The sequence below is a fragment of the Falco biarmicus genome, chromosome 6 (assembly GCF_023638135.1).
Source record: "Falco biarmicus isolate bFalBia1 chromosome 6, bFalBia1.pri, whole genome shotgun sequence".
In the NCBI taxonomy this organism is placed as follows: domain Eukaryota; kingdom Metazoa; phylum Chordata; class Aves; order Falconiformes; family Falconidae; genus Falco; species Falco biarmicus.
Window position 1 is genome coordinate 89336698 of NC_079293.1, and position 22485 is coordinate 89359182.

Genomic DNA, 22485 nt, shown 5'->3' on the forward strand with positions numbered 1-22485 from the left:
GGAGTTTTGGACCAGCCACATGTTTTGGGGGATGCAGGGTATTTAGCGGCATGACTGTGAGCCCAGCAAAGCCACTCCGGCTCAGGGTCATTTCATTTAATAACGTAGGCAGGAGCAGCACGGTGCGAACGAGCTGTTGCTGCTGGGGCCATGTGCAGCTCGGAGCAGGCACAAAGCTGGCCAAGAGCCTTTACTGTCTTTTGTCGCTGCAGTGATCTCACAGGACCATACGTGCTCTGATGGGAACATTAGAGGGGACCATGTGTCATTTTATTTTGCATCTGACTCAGAAAGCCTGTTCGACACGAAGGCTGGAACAGTGTGTGGCTGTCAGAAAACAGAAAATCGTTTAAATATCAGAGATGATTTCAGAGCTGCACTTCACTGGGTGGCAGCTCCCAGTTTCAGTGCCATTTTTCCCCCTCCAAAAATGGTCTGAAATGATGTGGCTCAGCAGAGGTGACGCTACCCACCTGCCCTCCCTTTGCCAACCGGTCACCCACGGTGCCAAGTCACCCCAGGACAGCCTGGCTGCCCCAGAACACCAAGCCCTTGATGTTTCAGGTCCCTGGTGTCTCACTGTGGAGGGGTACAGGCTAACAGGACACGGGGACTCGAGGAATTGGCTCAGAGGACTGTAAGCCTCAAGCGTGGTTGCTCTTTTTCCATAGCAAGGGACGTGTGTTAAATATAAGGAAATGGCAAAAGCAGCCACCAAACTCAGCTGTTTCCTCCCCCTTATTTTTCTTTTTTTTTTCTTTTTTTCTTTTTTTTCTTTTTTTTTCTTTTTTTTTTTTTTTAAGTGGGGAAGGAAAAGCTTTCTGAAAACTGTTCCTACAAGAGGAATGCTTCATAATGCTGGTTTGTCTTTTCATCTTCCTCTGAACTGTGTTTGAGAAAGAAATGAACCCCGAGGAAGCCTGGAGATGGGGAAGAAAACTGTGGGGACTGAGCCAGGGGGTTGCGCGAAGGATAAACGCCTGCACAGTTTACGACGGTATCGGGGCAATAATGATCCAGCAGCCCATCAGAGGCTATTCATCTAGAAGATGCTAATTTGGAGTTAAATCAAAAAGGGTCAGCGATGGGACGTGAGCCCTGCTCCTGCTGCGGGTGCTGTGGATGCTCCCCTGGGACAGAACCAGGCTCGGCTCTGGCTTTGGCACCCACGGGCAGCAGGGACACAGCTGGAGCAGGGGAGCTGGGAGACTGCACATCCCTCATCGGTGCTTTTGGCTTCTGCAGGAGGGCGGCACGGCTGGGCAAAATCTGGGAAAAGCATCACAGGGGTCGAAGTGATAAACTCATGGGCTGCTACAGAGGAGCGCAGCAGGGGACAGCAGCCCAAAGCAGCTCTTGGGAGCGGACCAGGACCCACCCACCATGGCAAGAGGGACCCGTTGCCGTGTCAGGGCACGAATGCCAGGGGCAAGGCTCTGTACCCTGAGTGCTGAGCTCGTCCTCTGTCCCCAGGCTTTCTTCAGCATTCTCCATGGGCTCTTCTGCCAGCTACACCTAATTCCTACAAGGCTTAGTAAGGTGAGCATGGGACAGTAGCATGAGGTCTTCTGCAACCTCACCCCTGTAAGCCCCAGGCACAATATTCACCACTCCGTACCTCAGTTTCCCCGAGTAAATTGGTTAATAATGAGATCTATTAACACTGCCATGTTACATCACATGTGACAAGTGATTCATTACACACAAAGCTCCGAGCACGTAAGGCAGCGCGCAGATGTCAGGCAGCTTCGGGCTCATCCTGGCATGACGCCGGTGCATGATAGCAGTGGCTTTCCACCCACCCCACACCTTCTCCCCCATCTCAGCTCCCCCAGCTTTTGCCCCCCATCCCAGGGAAGGAAACACCTGGTCCCTGGCAGGAGAGATGTGGCTTTTTCCCAGGCAGGACCCGCCTTTGGTGCCGGGGTTCGTGCCAGCAGCTATGGGGAGATGTGGGGTGGGCTCCTGCCCAAGGGTGAGGGTACCACTTGCCCAGTAGAGAGGAATTAGGGGATGCTGGTATCAACAGAGAGGAGATTAAAGGATGCCTCGACCAGAGGGCTGTAAATACCTAGGCTGGAAATAAAGCCGAGATAACGGGCTGCAGAGCGCGGGGAACAAAGCCTCAGCGGATCCAAAGGCAAACCAGTAAACGCTCCATGGAGGGCTCTGCTTCCACACTGGGCTTTGCCGGAGGCAGTCACCAGAGGCGGGGGTGAATTTATCATCGGGGCTGGTTTTATTGCAGGTGCCTACACTTCTTTGAAAGAAATAGTGCCTTTGAGGAAAAAGCTGGTTTCGGGATTCCGAGGGTTACGCACTGGAGGTCAGAAGAAGTGATGGCCCTGACCCTTCTGTTCTTCTAAGCTGGGAGCTGCGCGTTTTAGCTCTTAATCTCTTTTAAGAATCCCAGGGCTGATGAAACTCAGGTTAAGGGCTGGTGGAGCCGTGCTTACGCAGCCCAGCACTGCCACCATTTCCAACCCCTGCTAATCCTTCAGCAGCTCTCGGTGTGACGGCAACAAGAGCATCTCCACTGCATCATGCTGGGGCAGGACTGTGTTGTTTTCTGAGCAATGCCATAGTAGAAACTCCCCATTTCCCTTAAAAATCTCTTTATTTGTTTCGTGCTGTGTACAAGAGAACAAAACTGAGGTTGAAGGCCACAGCCGGGCTGTGATTTCCCTTAAGCTACAGAAAACATAGAGGAAAACCAATTGATGTGGTTCTTTCCATTGCTAGAAGGGTCTTTCAGCTGAAATAGGATTTCAGTTCCCCCATGAACATATTTTTGTCCAAACCGATGCTCCCGCAGCACTCCCAGAAGCAGCAGGGCTGCAGCACCCTGCCATATGGTGCGAGCTCCCTGCCGGGCTGGGATGCGGGTTCAGGTATTACCCGAGCCCCCCCCACCCCCAGCCAGCCGTACCCACGCAGGACAGGGCAGCGCCCCGCGGGCTCCAGCAGCCAGGCCAGGCCTGTTTCAGCCTGGCAGAGCAAGGTGCCAACACCCCCCGGGGGGCAGGGCCGCCAGGCAGCCCCTCTGCTGCGGGGGGAGGGGAGCTGCTGCGGAGCGGGGCCACTGCGCGGGGGGGCTGCGGGGCCAGTGCAGGACCCACCGGCTGAGGGGTGCTGGGGCACCCCGCCATATATACGTGCCTCATGGGATATGCCGCATGTGTGTATTTATGTGCAGGTGTGTCTGTGTGCGTACATAAATACACATAAACTCATATCCACATGCATAGACATAGACATACATGTGTACTTATGTACACATATATGCATATACATACCTGTGTATATACACATATCTATACATATATGTGTATACATATGCAGACATACATGTGTGATGTATAGACACATGCATATTTATGTATAACTGTATGCATGTACATAGACATCTAAACAACGTACATAAGTGCATGCGCATACATATATACACATGCATATATACCTATGCATACATACATATGTACATATGCACACATATATGCATATACATGTGTGTGCATGCACACAGATATACACATATATGCATATATACACGTGTGTGATACACACATGACATATTTATGTATAAGTGTGTGCGTGTGCTTACATATATACATAAATACATGCACATGCAGATGTATGCATATACATACACATATACACATATATACATATGTACATATGAACATATGCAAGTATGTGTGCACTTATACATTCGTGTGTGATATATACACACATGTATATTTAAGTCTAAATGTGTGTATAATCGATACACCTGATTATAGGCGATGCATAGACATATACACATGCACAGCTATATACCTATATGTATGCGTTTATACACTCATATATGCATATGTGTGTGCATTTATACGTATATGAGTGATAAATACATGCATGCATAGTTATGTATGGGTATGCATGTGCATATATATTCGCGTGTGTATACATGTATGCACATGCATAGAAATATGCATACGTAAACACACATATATACACAGACACACACACACACGTGCCTGTGCAGAGGCACGCACACATGTGCGCGGGAGCCACTACAAGTCCCGCCATGCCGCGCGGGGGGCGTGTCCGGGGCGAGGCCCCGCCCCTCCGCCCCGCCCCTCCGCCCCGCCCCACCCCGGCGGTGGGGTGCGCGAGCGCGAGGCGGCAGAGGCAGAGGGGCGGCGGCGCGCTGAGGCGAGGCGGCGGAGGCGGCGGCGGAGGAGGCGGAGGCCGCGGCTGTGGTGAGGGCGGCGGGGCCGGCGTCGATCGCGTTGTTCGCTCCGGTCGCTTCCCGGGCAGCTGCCGCCGCTGTTTTGGTGGCCGTGGGTCGTAGCGCCGGGGCCCGCGGGGGCGGAGGGAAGCGCTGCGGGGGCTCCTTCCCCACTGGGCCAGCCGCGGCTGCTGCCCGCCGTGGGGCCGTGAGGAGACGGAACGGCGGCCGGGGCCGGTGCCCCTGCCCTCCGCGTCCGGCCTCCCCCCCCCCCCCCCCCGCCTCGGCCGCTTGCGGCTGCCGGCGCGGGGTGCCTCTGCCGCCTGCTCCCTTCCTCCCTGGGGTGAGTATCGCGCCTGTCGCGACAGCCCCTCCGCGCGCCTGTATCGCGAGGGGGGCCGGGAGCCTGCCCGCTTCTCGGGCTGCTGCCCCCCCCTCGCCCCCCTTCCCCGCCGCCCTGTGCGCTTTGTGCTGCGCCTCGCCAGGGCTGCCTTTCTGGTGCTGTTCTTAAAACAATTCTTTTTTCTCTGTGTGTTTTTTTTTTCCCGGGCGTTTGGGGAGCTTGTTACCTTTTTTTTGTTTCGTCCTTTTTTTTTTTTTTTCTTGTTCTTTTTTTTCCTTCCCACCCACCCGGAGTTGCCGAGCCCCGCTCTGGGGCTGGATGTGCTGGGGAAGCTCTTTGTCATGCCCAGCCGCCTGCCCTCGGGAAAAACAGCGCTTAAAAAAAAAAAAAAGACAGAAAAAAACCCCAACAAAACTCGTTCAGTATTTGGACTCCCGGGTTCTGTTGAATTCGGGCGGTGGGTTTTTTCGGGCGGCAGTGGTGTTACATTTATTCTTTTAGGGGAAGAAGGAGCCCCATCCCCCCGTGAAAGTCCAGGCTCCATTGATCGCAGCCCCCCGTGCCGGAGCGCTGGCTGGGAGCAGCATGCAGGCGGGGGAAAACAAAACAAAGGGGGATTTTGTTTTGCTGTTGGTAACCTGCAGAACCTTGGTGGGAAAGCTTGCTTCTGTGTTTTTTGTTGGTTTTTTTTTTCCCTAGTTCTTTCAAATTTGATGTTGTTTTACTCTGGAAGAATCCAGACTCCCGGTAGGTAAGTTGGTGTCTTTTTTTAATTTTAGTCTTCTTGGGGGGAATCGCAAGTTTTCTTTCCCGTATCCTCAGCCTTGGCTCTTTTGTGAGCAGCCTGCCATCCAGTGCAACTTCAGTCGGGTTTTTTTCTTTCTTCTTTTTTTTTTTTCTTCCCCCCCCCCCCCCCCCCCCCCGTAGTTAAATAATGCGGTTTCAGGAAGAGCTGATAGCAGGGGGACATTTCTGCTTGTAACAGCCGGGAGAAGATTTTTAAAAGGGAGGAAGAGGAGCAGTTGTGTTTTCAGTTGAATAATTTTTGTGTCTTGAAGGGGATATTTTAAAGCAATTATTACGTTTTTATACTGAAAGCTTGTTGGGTTTTTTACCCCCCTTTGTTTTTGTTTTAACTACCCTCTCGAAAACTGCAGCTACTTCACCTCTGCAAAATGCAGCTTCTAGAATACATGCAAGCAAAACGCAGCCTAGCTGTAACGCTTGTGTTTCTACCCTTACCTTTCAAAGGCCACCCATTTGTTTTTGCTGGGACTCCTCTGCCTTGAAAACACACCACATGGCAAGTAAAATTATAAAGCATTTCAGCTAGACAGAGCTGGTGGTTCTGCATCCGAAGGACGATGGGTTTATTTTTTCCATTTTGAACACGCATAGGGGGTGGGGGGAGAGCCGGGGGAAAAAAGGCTGTTTCCGGTTTCTGTTCAGCAGCTTTTCATATTCTGTTTTTTACAAAGAAGCAGCCAGATGACCTGTTGATGATACATCTTCTGTCACTTTCTGGGTGGAAAGGCGCCGGTAGGTTAGTGGAGATGAAAGCTTCAGGCGAACAGGCTACCCAGATTTTCATTTGCATGTGTCGGTGTGGCTTTGTAATGTTCTAGGCTGACAATTTTGGAGTGAGTAATGTAGTGCCAAAGTTCAGAGGACTGCACGGGACACTTCTCCCTCTTCTCTGGTGCGTGCCACCCCTCCCCCCCCCGAAGAAAAAGCCTGGTTTGTAGAAAATTGAGCACTTGTAGTTGGAAGATTAGACCCGTAAGTGTCCTAAATCATTTTGAAGTCGCATGAATGGCCAGACAGGAAGCTTTAGGAATGCATTCGAGTTGTAGGTAGGCAACTACTGGGTACCTTAAGCTTAAATGTCTCCTATTTCAAATGAATTAAACCTGTAGGAACACCTACCTTATGCAGACTGTAGTCCTGTGAAGTGTGCCTAGTGAATGTTTCAGTTCTTACTAAACACTGAAATGTGTTTCGCAATGCAGCAGATCACCATGCTAGTATTCATCTTGGAAATTAAAGTTTTGAGCAACTGTTGGTATTTCAGTTAAAGCAGAATTTCGTGTAAAGTATGCCTGCCACAACCGTTTTGTATTTTGGTATCAGTACTGGTTTCTGTTAAGAAACTAGGCATGGAAAACAGGATCCTTTCACTTCAGGACTTGTAGTTAGCTGTTGCGTTCATAAATGCAAAATAGAGCATCATCTGCTTGGAGCCAGTAGCATTTAAAACTCTTATTCATTTGGAAGGAACTAATTACAAGTATATTTCGATATGAAATGTCTTCTCAGACAGGAACTCTGGAACACAGGAAGGCAGAAAACTTGAAGCTGTTTATAGATCCTAATCCATGCCCTGAGCTAAAAAAGGAAGAATGAGGGTATTTCATGAGAAATCAGTCACCTTTAAGTGCATACTTGCAAGTGAAATTACACAGTTGATTGGGAATTCCTGCAGGATGCCAGTAATTGGAGGTACTTGTTGCTAGCTGGTCACTGTGCGCCTTGCTGGCTAGATCATAAAAGTTTTGACTGTACATCAAGAGGAAAAAGTCCAGCTCTTTTGCTTTCCAGACGTTCGTTCCTTAATCTCCAGATTCACAAGCATCCTGACAAACTGTCAAAGGAAGTGACAGCAAAGCGATGGTGTAGGAAGTAGGTCGAGCGTCGCTAAGTACTGCTGAGAGAGTTTCAGTGGAAAAAAGTAAGCGTGTTTCCATCTGATCTAGTTTCTGTTTCCTTTCAATCTACTGGTTAACAGGATGCACCAGTAAATCTCATATTCCTACTGTAGTACCCCCATTCTACTGAAATTAATACTGCAGCCCTAATTGAGCCCAGTTAGTCTGCCTGGATGGAAAGGTTCATGGAGGAGAAGGTAAAATAACAATTTATTTCTGATTCTGTGGGGTGCAAATCGTGTCAGTTGGACAAAGCTGAAGTGACTCTGTCTCCCAGGAGGCTGTGGGCAGCTTGTGGGGTGGATTTCCCCTCTCCCTTTGCTGCTGTAGGCTCTCTGGTGGGTGGCTGGGGATGGGCTGGGGCAATAAGGTAGCATCACGGGGCGTTCTTTGTGGCCTTAACATTTTCCGGTGGATGTGGCAATTAATAGTCACAACCAATTGTGTTTCTTGTTTAAAATGTTTGAATTGACATATTGAAAAACCTGCCTTCCAGGTTAAAAAAGATGCAAGATTCTTTGGCGTGCTAGAAATCATCCTTAAACTAAAAATCCACCACCACCCCCCAGTCCCCCAAGCTTTCAGTACGCTGTTGCCGCTTTCTGCTAAAAGCAGTAAAAACTACTGACAATAACTTGTTTTGCAGAAGAATTATAGCTTTGCACTATGAATATGTTCTTATATTTATATTGGTTTGAAAAGGAGATCTTGCTTCCAGTAGGAAGAGGTGCTTCCCTGCTTTGCATGGCTTATGGGCTACCTAGGTGAGCTCTGTGCCCTGGACTTCTTTTGCTGATCCATGTCATGTGATCTGGAGCACCAAATATTGTTAGCTGCTCAAAATGACCTTTCTGGCATAACCCCGTAGTCATGAATTAATGTGAAATAGTTGCCTGGAAACTACAGGCTTTACAGGAAAAGTCTGTTGTCCTCTCCTGGCACCCAGTGCTTGAAGGTGTAGGTGGTCATCCATACCAGTCTTGCTCCAGCAGTGTCTGCTGGCTGGCATACTAGGTGTAAATGCTGTCAGGTGGTGTTGCAGGACATGGCTCAAGCGTGAACTAGTTGGCAGCTGGTTTGATTCAGGCTGAACGCAGCACCTGGATGGAGGCATTTGGTTAAGGATTGCTGGTATCTTCTGGTCCCTGCCATGCAGGAGCACGGTTCAGTTCATGAATAGGTAATAAAAGTTAATCTGCTGACCTTGTTTTTTAATCCATGCTGCTGAAGTCAATCTTCGTGACCTGACTGCCACCCGTGGTACATACTTATATAAATGCTGAATTTTTGGGCTTGAATCTCATGTACTCAAGAGCGGAGTGGACTGAACCTTGCAGTGCATTTCTGGCTGTGGTTTTGGGATTGGGAGTGTCCTATAATTTTACCCTTCTAGTTGAAGTTGTGGTAGTTGTTGAGAGTAGGAGTGATCAAAACCTCTTACTCTGGTCTCGCACTTGTATTCCTGTTGGGAATAGGATTTGTTTGATTCACACTCACATTGCAGTACATTCCTTGTTCACCAGTAGAGTACCTTGTAGAAGATTTTGGGTATATGTCGTGCTGGCTCAAAACACTCTTGATGTCTCTTGATGTTAGCTATACAGCTATGTCAACCAGATGTTTTTGTGCGCCAGCCCCATTTGTAGTGGATTAATTGCGTAGTTGTGGTTTTAGAAGGGAGAAAAGCATTCCTTTCGGGAGAAAGTTCTTTAATAGCATAGAGAAGTTTGGGCTGGAGAGGTGCTGTCTGGCTATATTGGATATTATGGGCATGTATGTATTGGGGGGGGGAGCACCATTTAATTGATGAAAGTTAAAGTCCCAGGTGTAGGCAAGCTTTTGCTGATGGATTGGGTTTGTCAGCCTGTTAGTTTACATATTCAGTATTCAGGGAGGTAAGCATAGCTGTTATGGCAGAAAAGCTTTTGTCACTAAATGCTGCATTTCCATTTGTGGGTCTGTAACATTTGCTATAGTGGCTGAGGCTCTGCCTGGTAGACAAGTCTACAGTGCAGCACAGAAATGAACAGGTAGGAAAAAGCTGATGTTAAAAAGACTTAAACCTGAAGTGATATACAGAATATTTTTTAAATTACTAGGATAGTTGATAATATGAATAGCTACTAGAGACTGCTGTTTTGTGGGTTGATTGAGCTTCTGAGTGGGATATTATCAAAATATTTTGTAGATGCTTGCAAGATACGGCATCGGGGCAAGTTGGTTGAGTAAGATTCTTTGAAGGATGGCTTATTGGAGCTAGGACATGAAGAAAAGATACGGGGAAAAAATCCCAAGCAAGCCCTCCCCTCCAAAACCAGAACAATAATAAAGCACAAACCTTACCTATCCAAAATGGTCTTTAGGTAGATCACCACCAATGTTTTTTTGCTTCCATTGCCAGTTGATTCTTCTGGGTGTACTTAGCTGCTTGTATTTCAAGTATGCAATGTTTCTGCAACTGTATAACCCCTTGGGCTTTATTAAAAATGCTTAAAAATACTCTTTCCTGAGCTAGGATACCTGTTTTCCTTCCTTCGTGGGCATGGTGGGGAGTAGAGAACATTTTTGAAGGGACTGCTTTGTTTTATGTTAAGGTGACTGTTAAGGTTTGCCATTGGCATCAGTGGAGGTCAAAGCCTGCAAGAGTTTATGGACACACAGCAAGAGCAAACTTAGTAATCTGGCTTCAGCATCTCACCCTGTCCTTCTTGCCTCTTCTGTGCTCCTACTTAACAGTCTGATGTTTTGCCTGAACAGAGTAGCGAGCAACTGGAAAGTAGCAGATGTTGAGTTAGTTTCTCCCTTCCTCCTGCCAGCTTGTCTTCTAGGATCGTAACCCCTTGACCGGGGTCAACAACTTGAATGTTTTAATTGTTCTTTGGGTCAGGGCAGCCAAACTGGCATCTCTGGGTTAGGTCTAGCTTGTAATGTTTCCACCCAGCTGGTCATCTTTGCCCAAGAAGTGATCACTAACGGCTGGGGCAGTACACAAAGCACCTAGATGGAACTGTGGACTTCAGCTGTGGGAACTAGTGTGCCTGTGTAGCCTGCACATATGGCCCCCTTAACCATCAAGTCCATTGCGATATGCTGTAAGACAACATTAAACTATTAACAAAATTAGGCTTAGGGGTTTGTGTATTTGTAGCTCCTTTTCTTGTGTTAAGATCGTGCCTCTAACAGTTACAGATCTGCTCCAAAGTGCCCACTTTCCCTGCACTCAGTTCCTCCAGCTTTCAATGGTCAAGCAGTACTAAGCAGTAAAGATTTGATTTTAAAAGTGTACAGACTTGAGTACTTCATCTGTATTTTCTTTGTCCCAAGACAAACTATTCATGTTAAGTGATTAAAGTGGTCCCTGAAGAATTCCTGCTGAGAAATCTCAAGGCTCCTTTTCTCTTAAGTGTTAATATGTATCCTGAGATTTTTGTCTGATGCTACCTTGATATCCTTTCCACTTATCTGAAGCAGTTGTAGTTCAGTACAATATTTTTACAAGAACAGATGTTGCCTTAATCATGGTTTAACACAAGGTTCAACTGGGAAGATAAGTAATGGTTCTTTTGTCATGTCATGTAGCTGAACTATTTATTTGGTATGAGGTTAGGGGAAAAAATCCAAAATGCATCACACAGGGAGGCCTACTATAAAGTAATTTGTTTCCTTTTAAAGAACTTGTTGCTCATTTTCCTTCTTTAATGCACCTCTTGGGATAAACTGCTAATTCTAAAAATATGTCAATTCCGCCATTTCCCACTAATACATTTTTTCTTTGTTTGGCTTGGTTTGCTTTTTCCCTAAGCCACTTTAAATACTCCAAGGAATGCTCAACATGGAAGCAAATAAATGCATGTAGGTAAGTGAGTTGCTGTATTTAGATTGCTGCTGTATTTCAAGGCTAGCGGAAGATGACTTTGAACTTCTGATTTACAGTGAGGGTACTTCAGCCCGTAGCTAATGTTGCGGGTAGGGTATCTGCTTCCTCTTGGAGCTGGCTCCTTTCTGCTGGGTGAGCACTCAGTTTTGAATTTAGGAAAGAAAATGTAACATGCTCCTAAGGATGTCAAAATCTGGTAGAAACTGGGAGAGTTCCTCATGCGTAGGAAACCAGGGTTGTTGACTGTTTGCATGTGGGAAACCAGAGTTATGGACTGTTCAGCTCGTATTTAAGATATGCAGATCAAATTTTGATGGTAATTCAGTTTCAGATTTAGGAATGCTGCTTTCAGAACTCAATGCTGCATGATGCCCACCAGTGGCATGAGTGCATTGGCTGTCCATGCACAGCTTCCTAGGAAATGTTTTTCCTTAAACTAGGTGTGCTCTGGTATAATCAGTCTCTGCTCTGGTATAATCAGTCTCCTGTGCTTGAGTGGTAGGTGGCTGTGTCAGCTCTAGGACTCGACCTAGGCTGGAATGGTTGAGATAGATGAGACTGATAAGCTTGGGATGGAGAGGAGGAGGAGTATCAGTTGCTGTACACTTGCTAACAATTTGGTATGTTCAAGTGATGCACTGTTTTGTCTTTTTTTTTTTTTAATTTCTTCAACAGAATAAATTAAAGCCACATGTAAAGACTCTATTTTTACCCAGAAAATGTTTGCAGGTTGTTACCACATTGGATATTGGTTCTATTTAGTTGGCATTGTAATGTTAAAATATTTTAAACATTGATAGTGATGATTAGAAGTTGAATAGTTAGAGGGGAGAGGATAATAGTCAAACTGTAAAACAAGTCATTGCATTGTGATAACACCTGACTTTGACACCTGCTATTTGTGTGTGTTAAGGGGATATTTATTTAATATACCTTCACCAAAGAGCTGGGAGAGAGCCAGCTCAAATTCCCTGAAGCTTTTGGGGGCAATTAATAAAAACTGCTTTTTAACAGGGAAAAAGATCTAAACTTTATTTTCCCCCCAGTTTTTCAGATGGGTAGTGTAGGGAACCAGAAGGCCCAAAAGCAGGCTCTTAAGAGTGTTTTGTTTGTTCTTTTTCTCGTGATAGGTAATGTTGAGGCAAATTTGTGATGGTAGTGCTGACACCTTAGATAAGGATTGCTTCCTACTCCACTCTGCTGTCCCTGCACCTCTTCTGAGTTAAACCATTAGAGTGGTTTTATATACATATATATAGAAACCATAGATATATATATATCTGTGCACTTCATACCCTGGGATTAGCAGACCAAGTTTAAGACAAATTATATTGTATGCACATTAGTCTGAAGACAGTTGATCACCCCTTTGTGCTTAGGTGACTTTCATGGCCAAGTCATTTTCTCTTGATTCCTGTGGTAGGTGGATCCATCATACTGGGTCTTCATTCTTTGGTATCTTTTGGGGTTTTTAGTAGGGTAATTACCATGCTGCTCATAGTCCATGCCAATTCATTTGATGCTGTATGTCATTGATTAGAAATACTCCAGTAGAGCTTTCCCTTTTGGTGCAGCATGAAGTGTTGGTTAAGGTTTCTGTAAACTAGTCAAGGTTGTTGCAGAGGGCTGGAGTGTACCAGTGTACCATGGTAAGGATAGCAGCTGGGTGATTTTCATTTTGTGTTGTGTTTGTTTTTTTTTTTTTTAATGAAGTGATGTGTTATTCTGCTGAGGCAGTCAGGCACTTGCTGAAGTTGAGAAACTTGACCATGCAAACAGATAAATGCACGAGTAGTTTTAATTTTTCTCCTTTTATCTTCTTGCACATGTATATTTTTACAGTCAGTACTGTAGCCAGTGTATTAACTTTGTCTGAGGCTTTCTGAGCAACAGATGTGAACATAAAGTAGGTCCATGTACCTCTCACTGCTGGCTGAGAAAGACCAGGATGCTGTAGTAAAATGTGGGGGCTAAGCCACTTGTGACTTAGATAAAGCAACTGCTTTTGAATTTCTATGCCAACATATATAGACTATTTAATTTTTTCCTCATTGAAATCACTATTCATATTTTACTGTTCTGAGACATGCATGGTTAGCAAGGGAAACTCCTACCTCTAGAGGGAAAGTGTTACAAGCATTTTTCCTGCAATCTTTCACTTACTGTAACTTTGGGGAGGAGCTCATTTAAGTTGGCAATGTCTAAACAGGAGCAGAGATAGGAGCCTGATCTAAAAGATGAGGGAAGAGTTAACCTTTACTTTAAAGCAAAGAGGGACCAGTTGCAGGGAGAAGTGAGGAGCTTATTTACCATGTCAGTAATCATGTATAGCAAGCATCTGGTGTCTCTCAGTCTCTTAAGAGTCAGCAATAGCAAGTATTGTAGGCATGCTGCTATTAATGTATCGCTATTAACGAGGAGGATTAACAGTCAGATTTATCTGGCTGTATATACTACATAACCTCAGTCATCAAGAAGTAGCAGTTTTGAAGATCTAGGTAGTGCTTGGGTTATGTGTAGAGTGAGGCTTATGTGTAGAGTGAGGAAGCATGAGAAGTTTCTTGCTTCATGCTGGGCAGATGTCAAGTGTAGCATCACCTGTGTTTTCTCTTTCTCTCCAATTTTCCAAGGCAGGGCTGGAGCTGTGGTTCTTCTGTGCCAGCACCTTACACTGGCCTTAAAGACAGGAGGGGTCTTTGAGGGTGTGGGAGGATGTGGGGAATGATGTGTAAGCCCTCCCACACATAATAGCAGAAAGCCTTACAGAGCTAGAATTGCGCTCCACTCTCCTGTCCAACTGGCAGCTCAGTGTGTGGGAGGTGGTAGGGAGAGGAACCTGTGAGCTGGGATGATGGATGATGTCTCCAAAGCCCCAGATGAGTGTTAGGTTTGTCTTCTACTCCCCCCCCCCCCCTTTTTTTTCTTTAATTTGTCCTTATTTTAATAAAGGTAAGGAACCCACAGGTGTGTTGATGCTTAATTTGATAATGTTTGGAGGCTGCTACAGAAATGTGCATTAGTATTCAGTTACTAATCAAATCTTGCTCTGCTCTGAGGCATGTAAACTAATGAAGTACCAACAAATGTGAAGGTGGGGGAAAAAAATGATGGTGTAGTGTGAGTTCCCCAAGTTCACAGTTCCCATTTCTTCTGCCTCCACTGTGTCAGATGTGTAGAAGTGTCAGCATGAACAAGAAGCAGGTACAGAGCTTATGTGAGAGACAAGCTGGATGCTGAGGAGGAAAGCACAGTGATGTGGAATGTGGGGAGGTATAACAACTGTTTGTAACCTTTGTCACAAGTGGAACGGATTATAAAATGACAAATACTGATTCTCTGCCAATTGGCATATACTCAATTCAGTATTGCACAAAGCACACCAATTAGATTTAATACAAATGTTCCCTCAGAAAGATCACCTTGATTTAATTCTTTTTCAGATGCATGGAGTAGAAATGGTCTGAGGCTTTCTGTTTGTTCTTTAAACACTAAGTGCTATATTTCTAGCTCTTGGCAGACATTGTCCACAAGTACTTCATGTTCCATTGGGCTTATGCCAAATTTAATGTACTGTGTGTACCGAAAGCATCAAAACCAGACTTACTTTAATTTTAGATTTTACAGCTACCATTATTGATTTTTCTTAGAGCTGTTCCATTCAGTCTGCTATTGTTTTAGTTCCTTTTCCCTGCAGGAATTTGGGGAAGGATCTTGATAGTCTATTTGTGTGGCTAGGGACTGTTTATGTGAGTGAGAGCTGTAGATCAGGCTTGTCTGCCGTGGCCAAACTCTCCATTTATAGAAGCTAAATCAGCACACTGCATTATTTGTGAGCTCCTGTCTTTAATACTGACTGGTATGCTGTGACTAAGGATAGTGTTATAAACAGATTCCATCAACTGACTTTCAAGAAACTTGAATTTTATAAAAACCTGAGACGGGAAAGGACTGATACCATCAGCTAAACATATCAAAAATTGTGAACTTTCATTTTGCAGTGCTTGTATGCTGTATGACTAGAAGTCTGCCTGTAAGGCCTTGGACTCTGAAGAGACCAAAAAGGGAAGAGATGGGGGAGAGAAACAGCACAAATAGGGGTTACAGTAGGTAAACAAAGAGAGGAAGGAAATAATTGAGGGAGAGAAATAGGGTGTAGTGCAAAACAGCCAACCAGCATCGGCTGGAGCATTCATAACACTACAGTCAGGTCTGCTGTGATCCCTGCCTGACAGCTGTGTTTGCCGGCCTCATATTTTGGCTGTTCATCTTTTATTTTCAACCCTCAGGGCCAAGTAGCTGTGCATAAGCATGGCTTCTGGCCAGGTGGCTCAGAGCCCTCAGAGTGGAGCAGGATTCCCTTCCATTGTGCTGGTGTGGAAGAGCATGGTACTCTGTGGAGCCTGGGTTTTCCCCCTCCTCTTCTTTTACTCCTATTAAATGACAAGTCTGGTTTGGTTTCTGCTTTGCAACTGTACCTTCTGGTGGTGTTGCTAGAGTAAAGTTGCTCAGCTCTTCAAAGACATGCATTTAAATGAGGAAGAGAGGTGTCCCTTGATACAGAGAGACATAAAATCCCAAGGAGTTCTACGCTCCTTGTTAATAGTCATTATTGTAATTAGGATGTGTGGGAATTCCTAGTTAGCCTTTATTGCAGGCTTAACCATGGCACTTGGTGTTTCTTCTTAGGCCTAACTCTTAAGCTGAAGGTTTTGAGTGTGGTTTTGAATCTAACTTCAGTTGTTCAGTCCTCAGCCATAGTTTATAGATCAGACTTTACTCCGTCTTAAAGATGGTGATTAGTGTTCAGAAGCATTACTTAAGCTTTCACAGACTTCTTCAGAAACGCTATTTTCTGCACCTGTTTTCTCATTCCACCTTGGCACACATGCTGGAGTCTGTTGAGGCCTGTTCAATTTGTGCCGTTTACCTTTGCCGAGCAATGTTAGAAGATGCTTTCCCAGCATGCAACCAAAAGACCAATTTGGAAGAATTAACAGTAGAGGATTTTTTGCAGCTGGACCCCAAGATGTGTTAATTTTATTGTAGCAGCTGGTTATGGAAGTAACTTGCATTAATGTTAGCAAACAAAACTGTGCCTCCTTTTTGCCTTACAGAAGTGTTTTGGTAATTTTTATCTTGGTGGTGTTCCTCACCAGAAGAATTGGTGCTACAGCATGCCACAGAACAGAGTAGGAGACTATGGTGCTTGTGCTCCTCTTGTCTCTTGAGTTGTTCCAAGTCCTAGAACCCCAAGCATAGCAAAAACTGTAATAGAAAAATTGTCTTATGGGGAAATGCACAGGGAATTACTAAACTTGATCAAGACAGAATAAAGGGTTGTTACAAGTGTGCTTTTGTAACTGAGAATTTGAAATTTTTTTATTGCTGTTAATGTGCTTGTTTTCAAGCTTAATTTTCAAACATCCTTCATATAAGCTTAGTATTAACTCAGTATGTACGCTAATAAGATTATTGCTGTACTAAGCTGTCTTTTGCTGATGAATATAGCTTTTGTTACCTAAAGGAACAAAATGAGTTGAATAGAAGAGCGAGTATAAAGAAAACAAAATTAGCTCCGAAGTTCAGAATAGCAGTAGTTTTGTTCCCTTGTTTTTCAAGATTAAACACAGCTTTTAAGTACTGCTTAGGAACAAACTCTTTATTTCCTGTCATCTCACTGTTAATTAGTCCATGCATTTAAAAATACATCATTTTGCTCTTTCTGGAAGTGAACATGAAGTCCGCTGTATGAAAGGTGGTCCCACCTCACTGTCTCTGTCCTGCGTTCAGATGTATGTGTGGAACCTGGTAAATCCACTGGAGGAACAGATTGGGGCAGGAATCTGGACACCATGGTGGTGCAGAAGCCTTATGTCATCTAAATGGAGGGCAGCAGGCAGGACTGCCCTTTTTGCAGGCCATGGTATCTTATGCTGCCTTAAAATTGCTTAACCACAGAATGTGCGCTTGCTATATGTTAGTGGTAACAGCTAAGTGCAGGCATTCCTGCAAGTCATGAAACTAGGTGGTAAATAATAGTTCTGTGATGCAGTAGTTCTTTGCATGCAAAGCTCGTGTCTCTGCACTAATGGCCAGGTTTGTCAATGAACAGAATAATGCTTTTTGTGTGTGTGAATTGGGGATTGCCTGGTCCAGCTCACCCTACTCAAAGCAGTTTGAAGTTAAAGCCAGCTCCTGCATCCCTTTATTTTGCATGGTCTCAAATAGCGTGCAGCCAGGTTGCCTGCTGACAATACTTGTCTAATGCTTACCTGCAACTGTCAGTCTTCTGTAAATGTAAAACTTAGGCTTATCCAGTATAATTCTGGAACATGTTCTTAAATTTCAGTAACTCTTGATCATGCTGAAACCAACTGATGGGTAACTGGGTTCTTTGATTAATTCTGAACAGCTGAGTGTTTTGAGTTGCTCTGCACCGGGAATACTGACCGGACACAAGGATATATGCTACGTTCAAAGATGTGTTAAATGCACTTTGAGAAAAGCACAAATATTCCAGTAGACACTGAGCCAACATTGATAAACCTCTACAAAATCGTTCTTCAAAGAGGCTGTGGGCAACAGGTGGACTTCCCAGCTGACAGTTCTCAATTGCTGATGCTAGCCTTTTGGTGCTAATGTGGATGGGGCTTAACCATATGGTCTCACTCTGACTTTCTCTCACAGTGTTGAAAAATGTTGTCCTGTCTGCACTAGCAGCTAACTGATCTGAACCCATTGTTGACAGTCACCATCATCAACAGGTCATTTTCCCTCTGCGAGTGTGACTTTTGATTATGTATCGTAAATCGAAGTGGAAGTGCGGTTACAATCTCGTGGTTCTTGGACATGGTGAGTTTACATCTACACAGTTGCTCTAAGAACAGACTTTCCTACTTGCATCTGAACTGCTTCTCTAGATGAAAAATTTGAAGGGAAAACTCAGTAACAAGGGAACTTAAGAGTTAAAATGGACCTTTTATTTACCTTTAAGATTTTGATTCAGCGTAGTTGCTAGATGTACAAGTGTAGAACAATACAAAATATTTGTATTCTCTTGCTGTTACTGTCCATAGTGGTATCTGTTCTTTAAACATTGTCTTTTTTAGTTAAGTGGGGAGAGAATGCTTTAAGTTGTTCATTGGACATAATCTCTCTACAGCAACCACCCCCAGCTTTTATAAAACTGCAAACGATTGTATTGGAGAGATGCCTCCTCAGCTGTACCACATTGTACTTTCTCATGCCCTAGTGTTGGGTTTCTACTGCAAATTATTCCCAGAAGCTCTGAGCTGATACAGGATTTAGTGCCTGCTGAGGGCTGTGCCTTCTCCCTCCCATCTCCCTGGGCTGCGCACACACAGCTGCCCTTCCCCAGATCCAGGTTGTGCAGCCCTGCACCCTTCTTTGCTCTGGACCTGCTGACCAGAGTTTTTCCATGAGCTGACTTCTCTCACTAACTGGAGAAAAACAAATTCAATCACAGGAGTTTTCTGAGAGGTTCTTTAAGTTTTGTCATTACGCTGACTATATACCCTTCTGATGTGTTAAGCTTAAAGTTCTTGCCTTGCTTTCCCTAGCTTTGTCTGTGTATGTATCTGTGGCTTGTTCTTTTTCCTTAGCCCTCTGGTTTGAGGATGACAGCTCCTGCCTCCTTTTCCTATTGCTTGCACCAAAGCAGTAATGTAGGGTTGTGAGAATATCAGCTGTTCCTTGCTTGAACCAGTTTTCATACCAAGTTAATGCAAGTGGAATTGAAAGTACAACCTCAGGTACAGCGGGTGTAATTAATAGTGAGAAGACTTCTAGCATATAACTTTGAAAATGTTTACGGTTTTAGTTTGCATCTCAGGGGACTGGAGCAAGTAGGCATGAGATGCTAATCATAATAGTGTTTTTCATGATCAAAGGTATCAGTACTTCAATGGCTGCTATTTTTGTTTCAACTGGCAATGCCCTAAAACTGGTTATGAGCAGTCAGTATTGGTCATTAACAGCCCAAAACATTTTAAGTACAGAAAACACCACTTCATTATTGATTTCCTGTGAGTTTGCTGACTTGAATTTATGCTGCATATTTATTTTAGTTTCTGATCAGCTGTACGTTCTGCTGCACCTCTCTACTTTCTGTCAAGTTTCTGTCATGAGTGAATTCTTATTTCAAAATCACTTTGCCATTGCATTTCAAGGTGAAGCTCAACAGATAGTAGAATATGGCTTTAACAGTAGTGTAGCTGTTAGAGATTTGTTTTATCAACTCAGGAGTCTCATCTGTTAGGAAGAAGGTTCTATCAAATGAAATATGGTGGGTCAGAGAGGACTTGCTGTGTTCAAGTACTTGTGTATAAGCCAAAATGCTTGCAACAAACTTAGTGGGAGCGTCTTTCCTTGAGAGTTGTGGGATGCCATTGAAGCTGGTGGCTTGAGAAGCTGGAAGGTACCTGGCACTGGAGTGCTTCATCTCTTCAGACAAACAGTACGCAACTTAAATACTGTAACCGACATTGAGCATTGCTTCTGACGGCACTGTAATTATTCTGAAGGTCTGGACCTTATCCAAAATCAGAGCAGTGAGTTAAATTACACGTCCAGCCCAGATTGCTCTAGTACAGTCTTGCCTGTGTAGGCTGATAGTGATCTTGCTTATGCTGGTTAATTCAGTTGCCTTCGATGCAGTTGAATCCTTACTTGCACCTGCATAATTGGGCTCAGGTATCAGGGCTGATGGCGTGACCGGGTAGACGAACAAAAACAGAATTTGGACTTTACTTTCTTTTCCTTGCTAAGTATGCTTTTACTTTTTTTTAATGCATGGTATGTGTAGAAACAAAGTTCTGTTGCTCAATACAATTGATCATCTGTTAAACAGATGAGCTACAAACCTCAGTTTTATTTTTGCGAAACACTGTGAAGGCTTAATGTAATAATGAAAAGAGAGCGAACTCAGTCTGTTGCTACATTACTGTGCCAGGAAATAATCCTTCCTCCCTGACCAGTCCCTTAGCTGTTCCAGCCATGGTATGATGTAGTTTTATTTTTTTAACAATGGCTTTATTTAGATTATCCTTCTAACTAATGGTTTTGGCATGGTTTAAAAAGAGTCTTAAGGAAGAGGATCTTGTTGCAGTATTCCAGTCTGGGCTAAACTTACAGGCTGCAAGTATTTTATTTTTTTTTTATTTAATTAGAGATTCTTCATTTGTGCCACAGTATAAACCATCTTTGGAGCATGTTTGCAAGCAGTTAGCCAAAAGGCTGAAGTTTTGTCAAAGGATGCAGTCTTCTGTAGGCTGGAGCTGTTTTAGATTACTCTGTGCATTTTTGGTTGGGAAGAGATTCCATGTAACAAGAAAGCTTTTCTTACGGTCTTTGATTTCAGTTGGCTGCCACTTCCCTGGGAGTTCCAATTGTAATATTTCAATGCCTCTTTGTGTTAGGTCTTCTGCTATCTTTGCTCAACTTTTGTGTCCAGGGCCTCTATTTTTTGCAGGTAAGCAAGACAAATCTTGCTGCTTCAGTGTATACAATTATATAGGGTATTGTTTTGAGGGTGGAGATTGCAGCCTTTCTTTTCCTTCTTATCTGATTCTTACGTTTTAAGTAGACTTCTGTATCAAAAGGTAAGGAATAAGCACTGTGCTATACATTTGGGAAACACAGATATTTAAAACTGCTAATAAAAAAAATTGGTAAGTAACATGTGAGGATGTTGGGACAGAAATCACATTTATTGTGATTGTAATAACCTTTCATTTTGCTGAATGAGGGAAGGTGACCTGGAAAATACAGGTCTAAGATGTTTAAAGAGGCCTAGTAATCCCTAAACTCACACCCCTTAATGTTAGGCTCAGCCGTGTTCTTAAAAGAAGGCCTTAGGACAAGTAAAACGCAGTTACTCCCATAGTTGGGACTTTTGCAAATCCCAGCCCAGCAAATACAAGCATGCTTGCTTTTAGTACCAGAAGGAGAAAAAAATAACTCTACATTGCAAAACTAGGATTTTAACTATGATGGTCACAGGTAGGTTTTAAAGTGAACACTTTTTTTAGAAGATAGGCTTTTTGTATTTGCCTGGTTTTATAATTTTTTACTTTTTCTGCAATTAAAATGAAGTGCCTCCCTTATAACAAGGGAAAAGCCTCAGTCAGCTTGGAAGTGGTTACTGAAAGAAAAATGCTTCACATCAGAAACTAATGAAATTATTAATGCTGATACACTCCATACACTGTCTTGGCTTGCTAATGTTCTATGGTGTTGATAGCATTTCAGAGTTGTTTGGTGCTGCTGACCTCACATCTTTTTGTCCTAGTGGTCATGTTTACAGACAAGCACAAAGTATTATTAAAGAGCAGCTAGAGGAGGGCGAGTTTGTGATACTGCTGTGTTTATTTGTATAGTTCAGAGTTTATTTTGGGTGATGTAATTCACTCGCTTCCATCAGTGAAATGCTAAAAGTACAGAATGACTTCAGAGTTCTGAAGAGTACAACACTGGCTGTGGAGCCAGAGAAAGTCTTCCTTTTATGTTTGGAGAATATATATTGCTTCTGCAGCTGGTGTTGGAGTTGAAGTGAGACTGAGTATGCTTGAAAACTTGTTCTTGAAATTCTAAATAAAATGTTTGCCAGTAAGTTGTATCAAGGCAATACTAATCAATGTATCAATGCTGCTAAAGGTAGCAACTTGCCTATTGTCTCAGCTGACAAGCCTGACAAACTTGTAGCTTTTCTCTTGCTCATCTGACAATTCATAAACTCATTCTGGTGGTTTAATATCAAATTGGCTACAATGATTTTGCTGTATGGTAGTTCTTTATTTAGTATGTCTGCTGCATAGTTTATTACTTGAATGTGCTTCCTTAAATGCTGGTTTTTTTACTTTGAATTTGAATTGGTCCAGGAGCTTGAATGAGCCTCTGCTGAGGCTGGGTAGTAACTTCTTAATGTGTACCAGCTTGGTTGCCTGTGCCTGTTGGTACCCTCTGCAGCTGTATGGCCTTCTGCTCCACAGATGACTTGAGACATCCTTAAGCAGGAGGGTAACTAATGACAAATGGCAAACTGAATGTGAGGAGAACTACAAACCTTTATGAAGGCGTGTGAATGAGGCACCACTGTGCTTAGTATGAGCAGCTGTTAGTAATTTGAAGAGATGTTCATAAACAATGTCAGTCCTGAGAGGGCTGGTCTACCCCTAAAAACTTGCAAAGATGGCTTCTGAAGAGCCAGATTTCTTGGAATGAATCATTCTGCACGGAAGGGCTGACTAAAAAAGGGCAAGTGAAACAGCTCCTCTGTACCAGATTATTGCTGTTAGCTTTGCTATACTAGAAAAACAGGACTTAAGGTTTC

General features: G+C 44.0%; 1 protein-coding gene across 8 annotated transcripts in view; it reads left to right on the forward strand.

Annotated features, from left to right (window-relative positions):
* Window positions 1-4159: 4159 nt before the first annotated feature.
* PELI1 (pellino E3 ubiquitin protein ligase 1) overlaps window positions 4160-22485 on the forward strand; it is a 47071-nt gene continuing 28745 nt past the window's right edge. The window contains exons 1-2 of one of the 8 annotated variants that reach the window (XM_056343310.1): window positions 4160-4241; window positions 5253-5304. Coding sequence is in view for 4 of the 8 variants with exons in the window: in XM_056343304.1 (XP_056199279.1) it covers window positions 4895-5300 (406 nt within the window). In the remaining 4 variants the exon portion in view is untranslated. The other 7 variants (XM_056343308.1, XM_056343306.1, XM_056343307.1 and 4 more) reach the window with 7 other exon arrangements.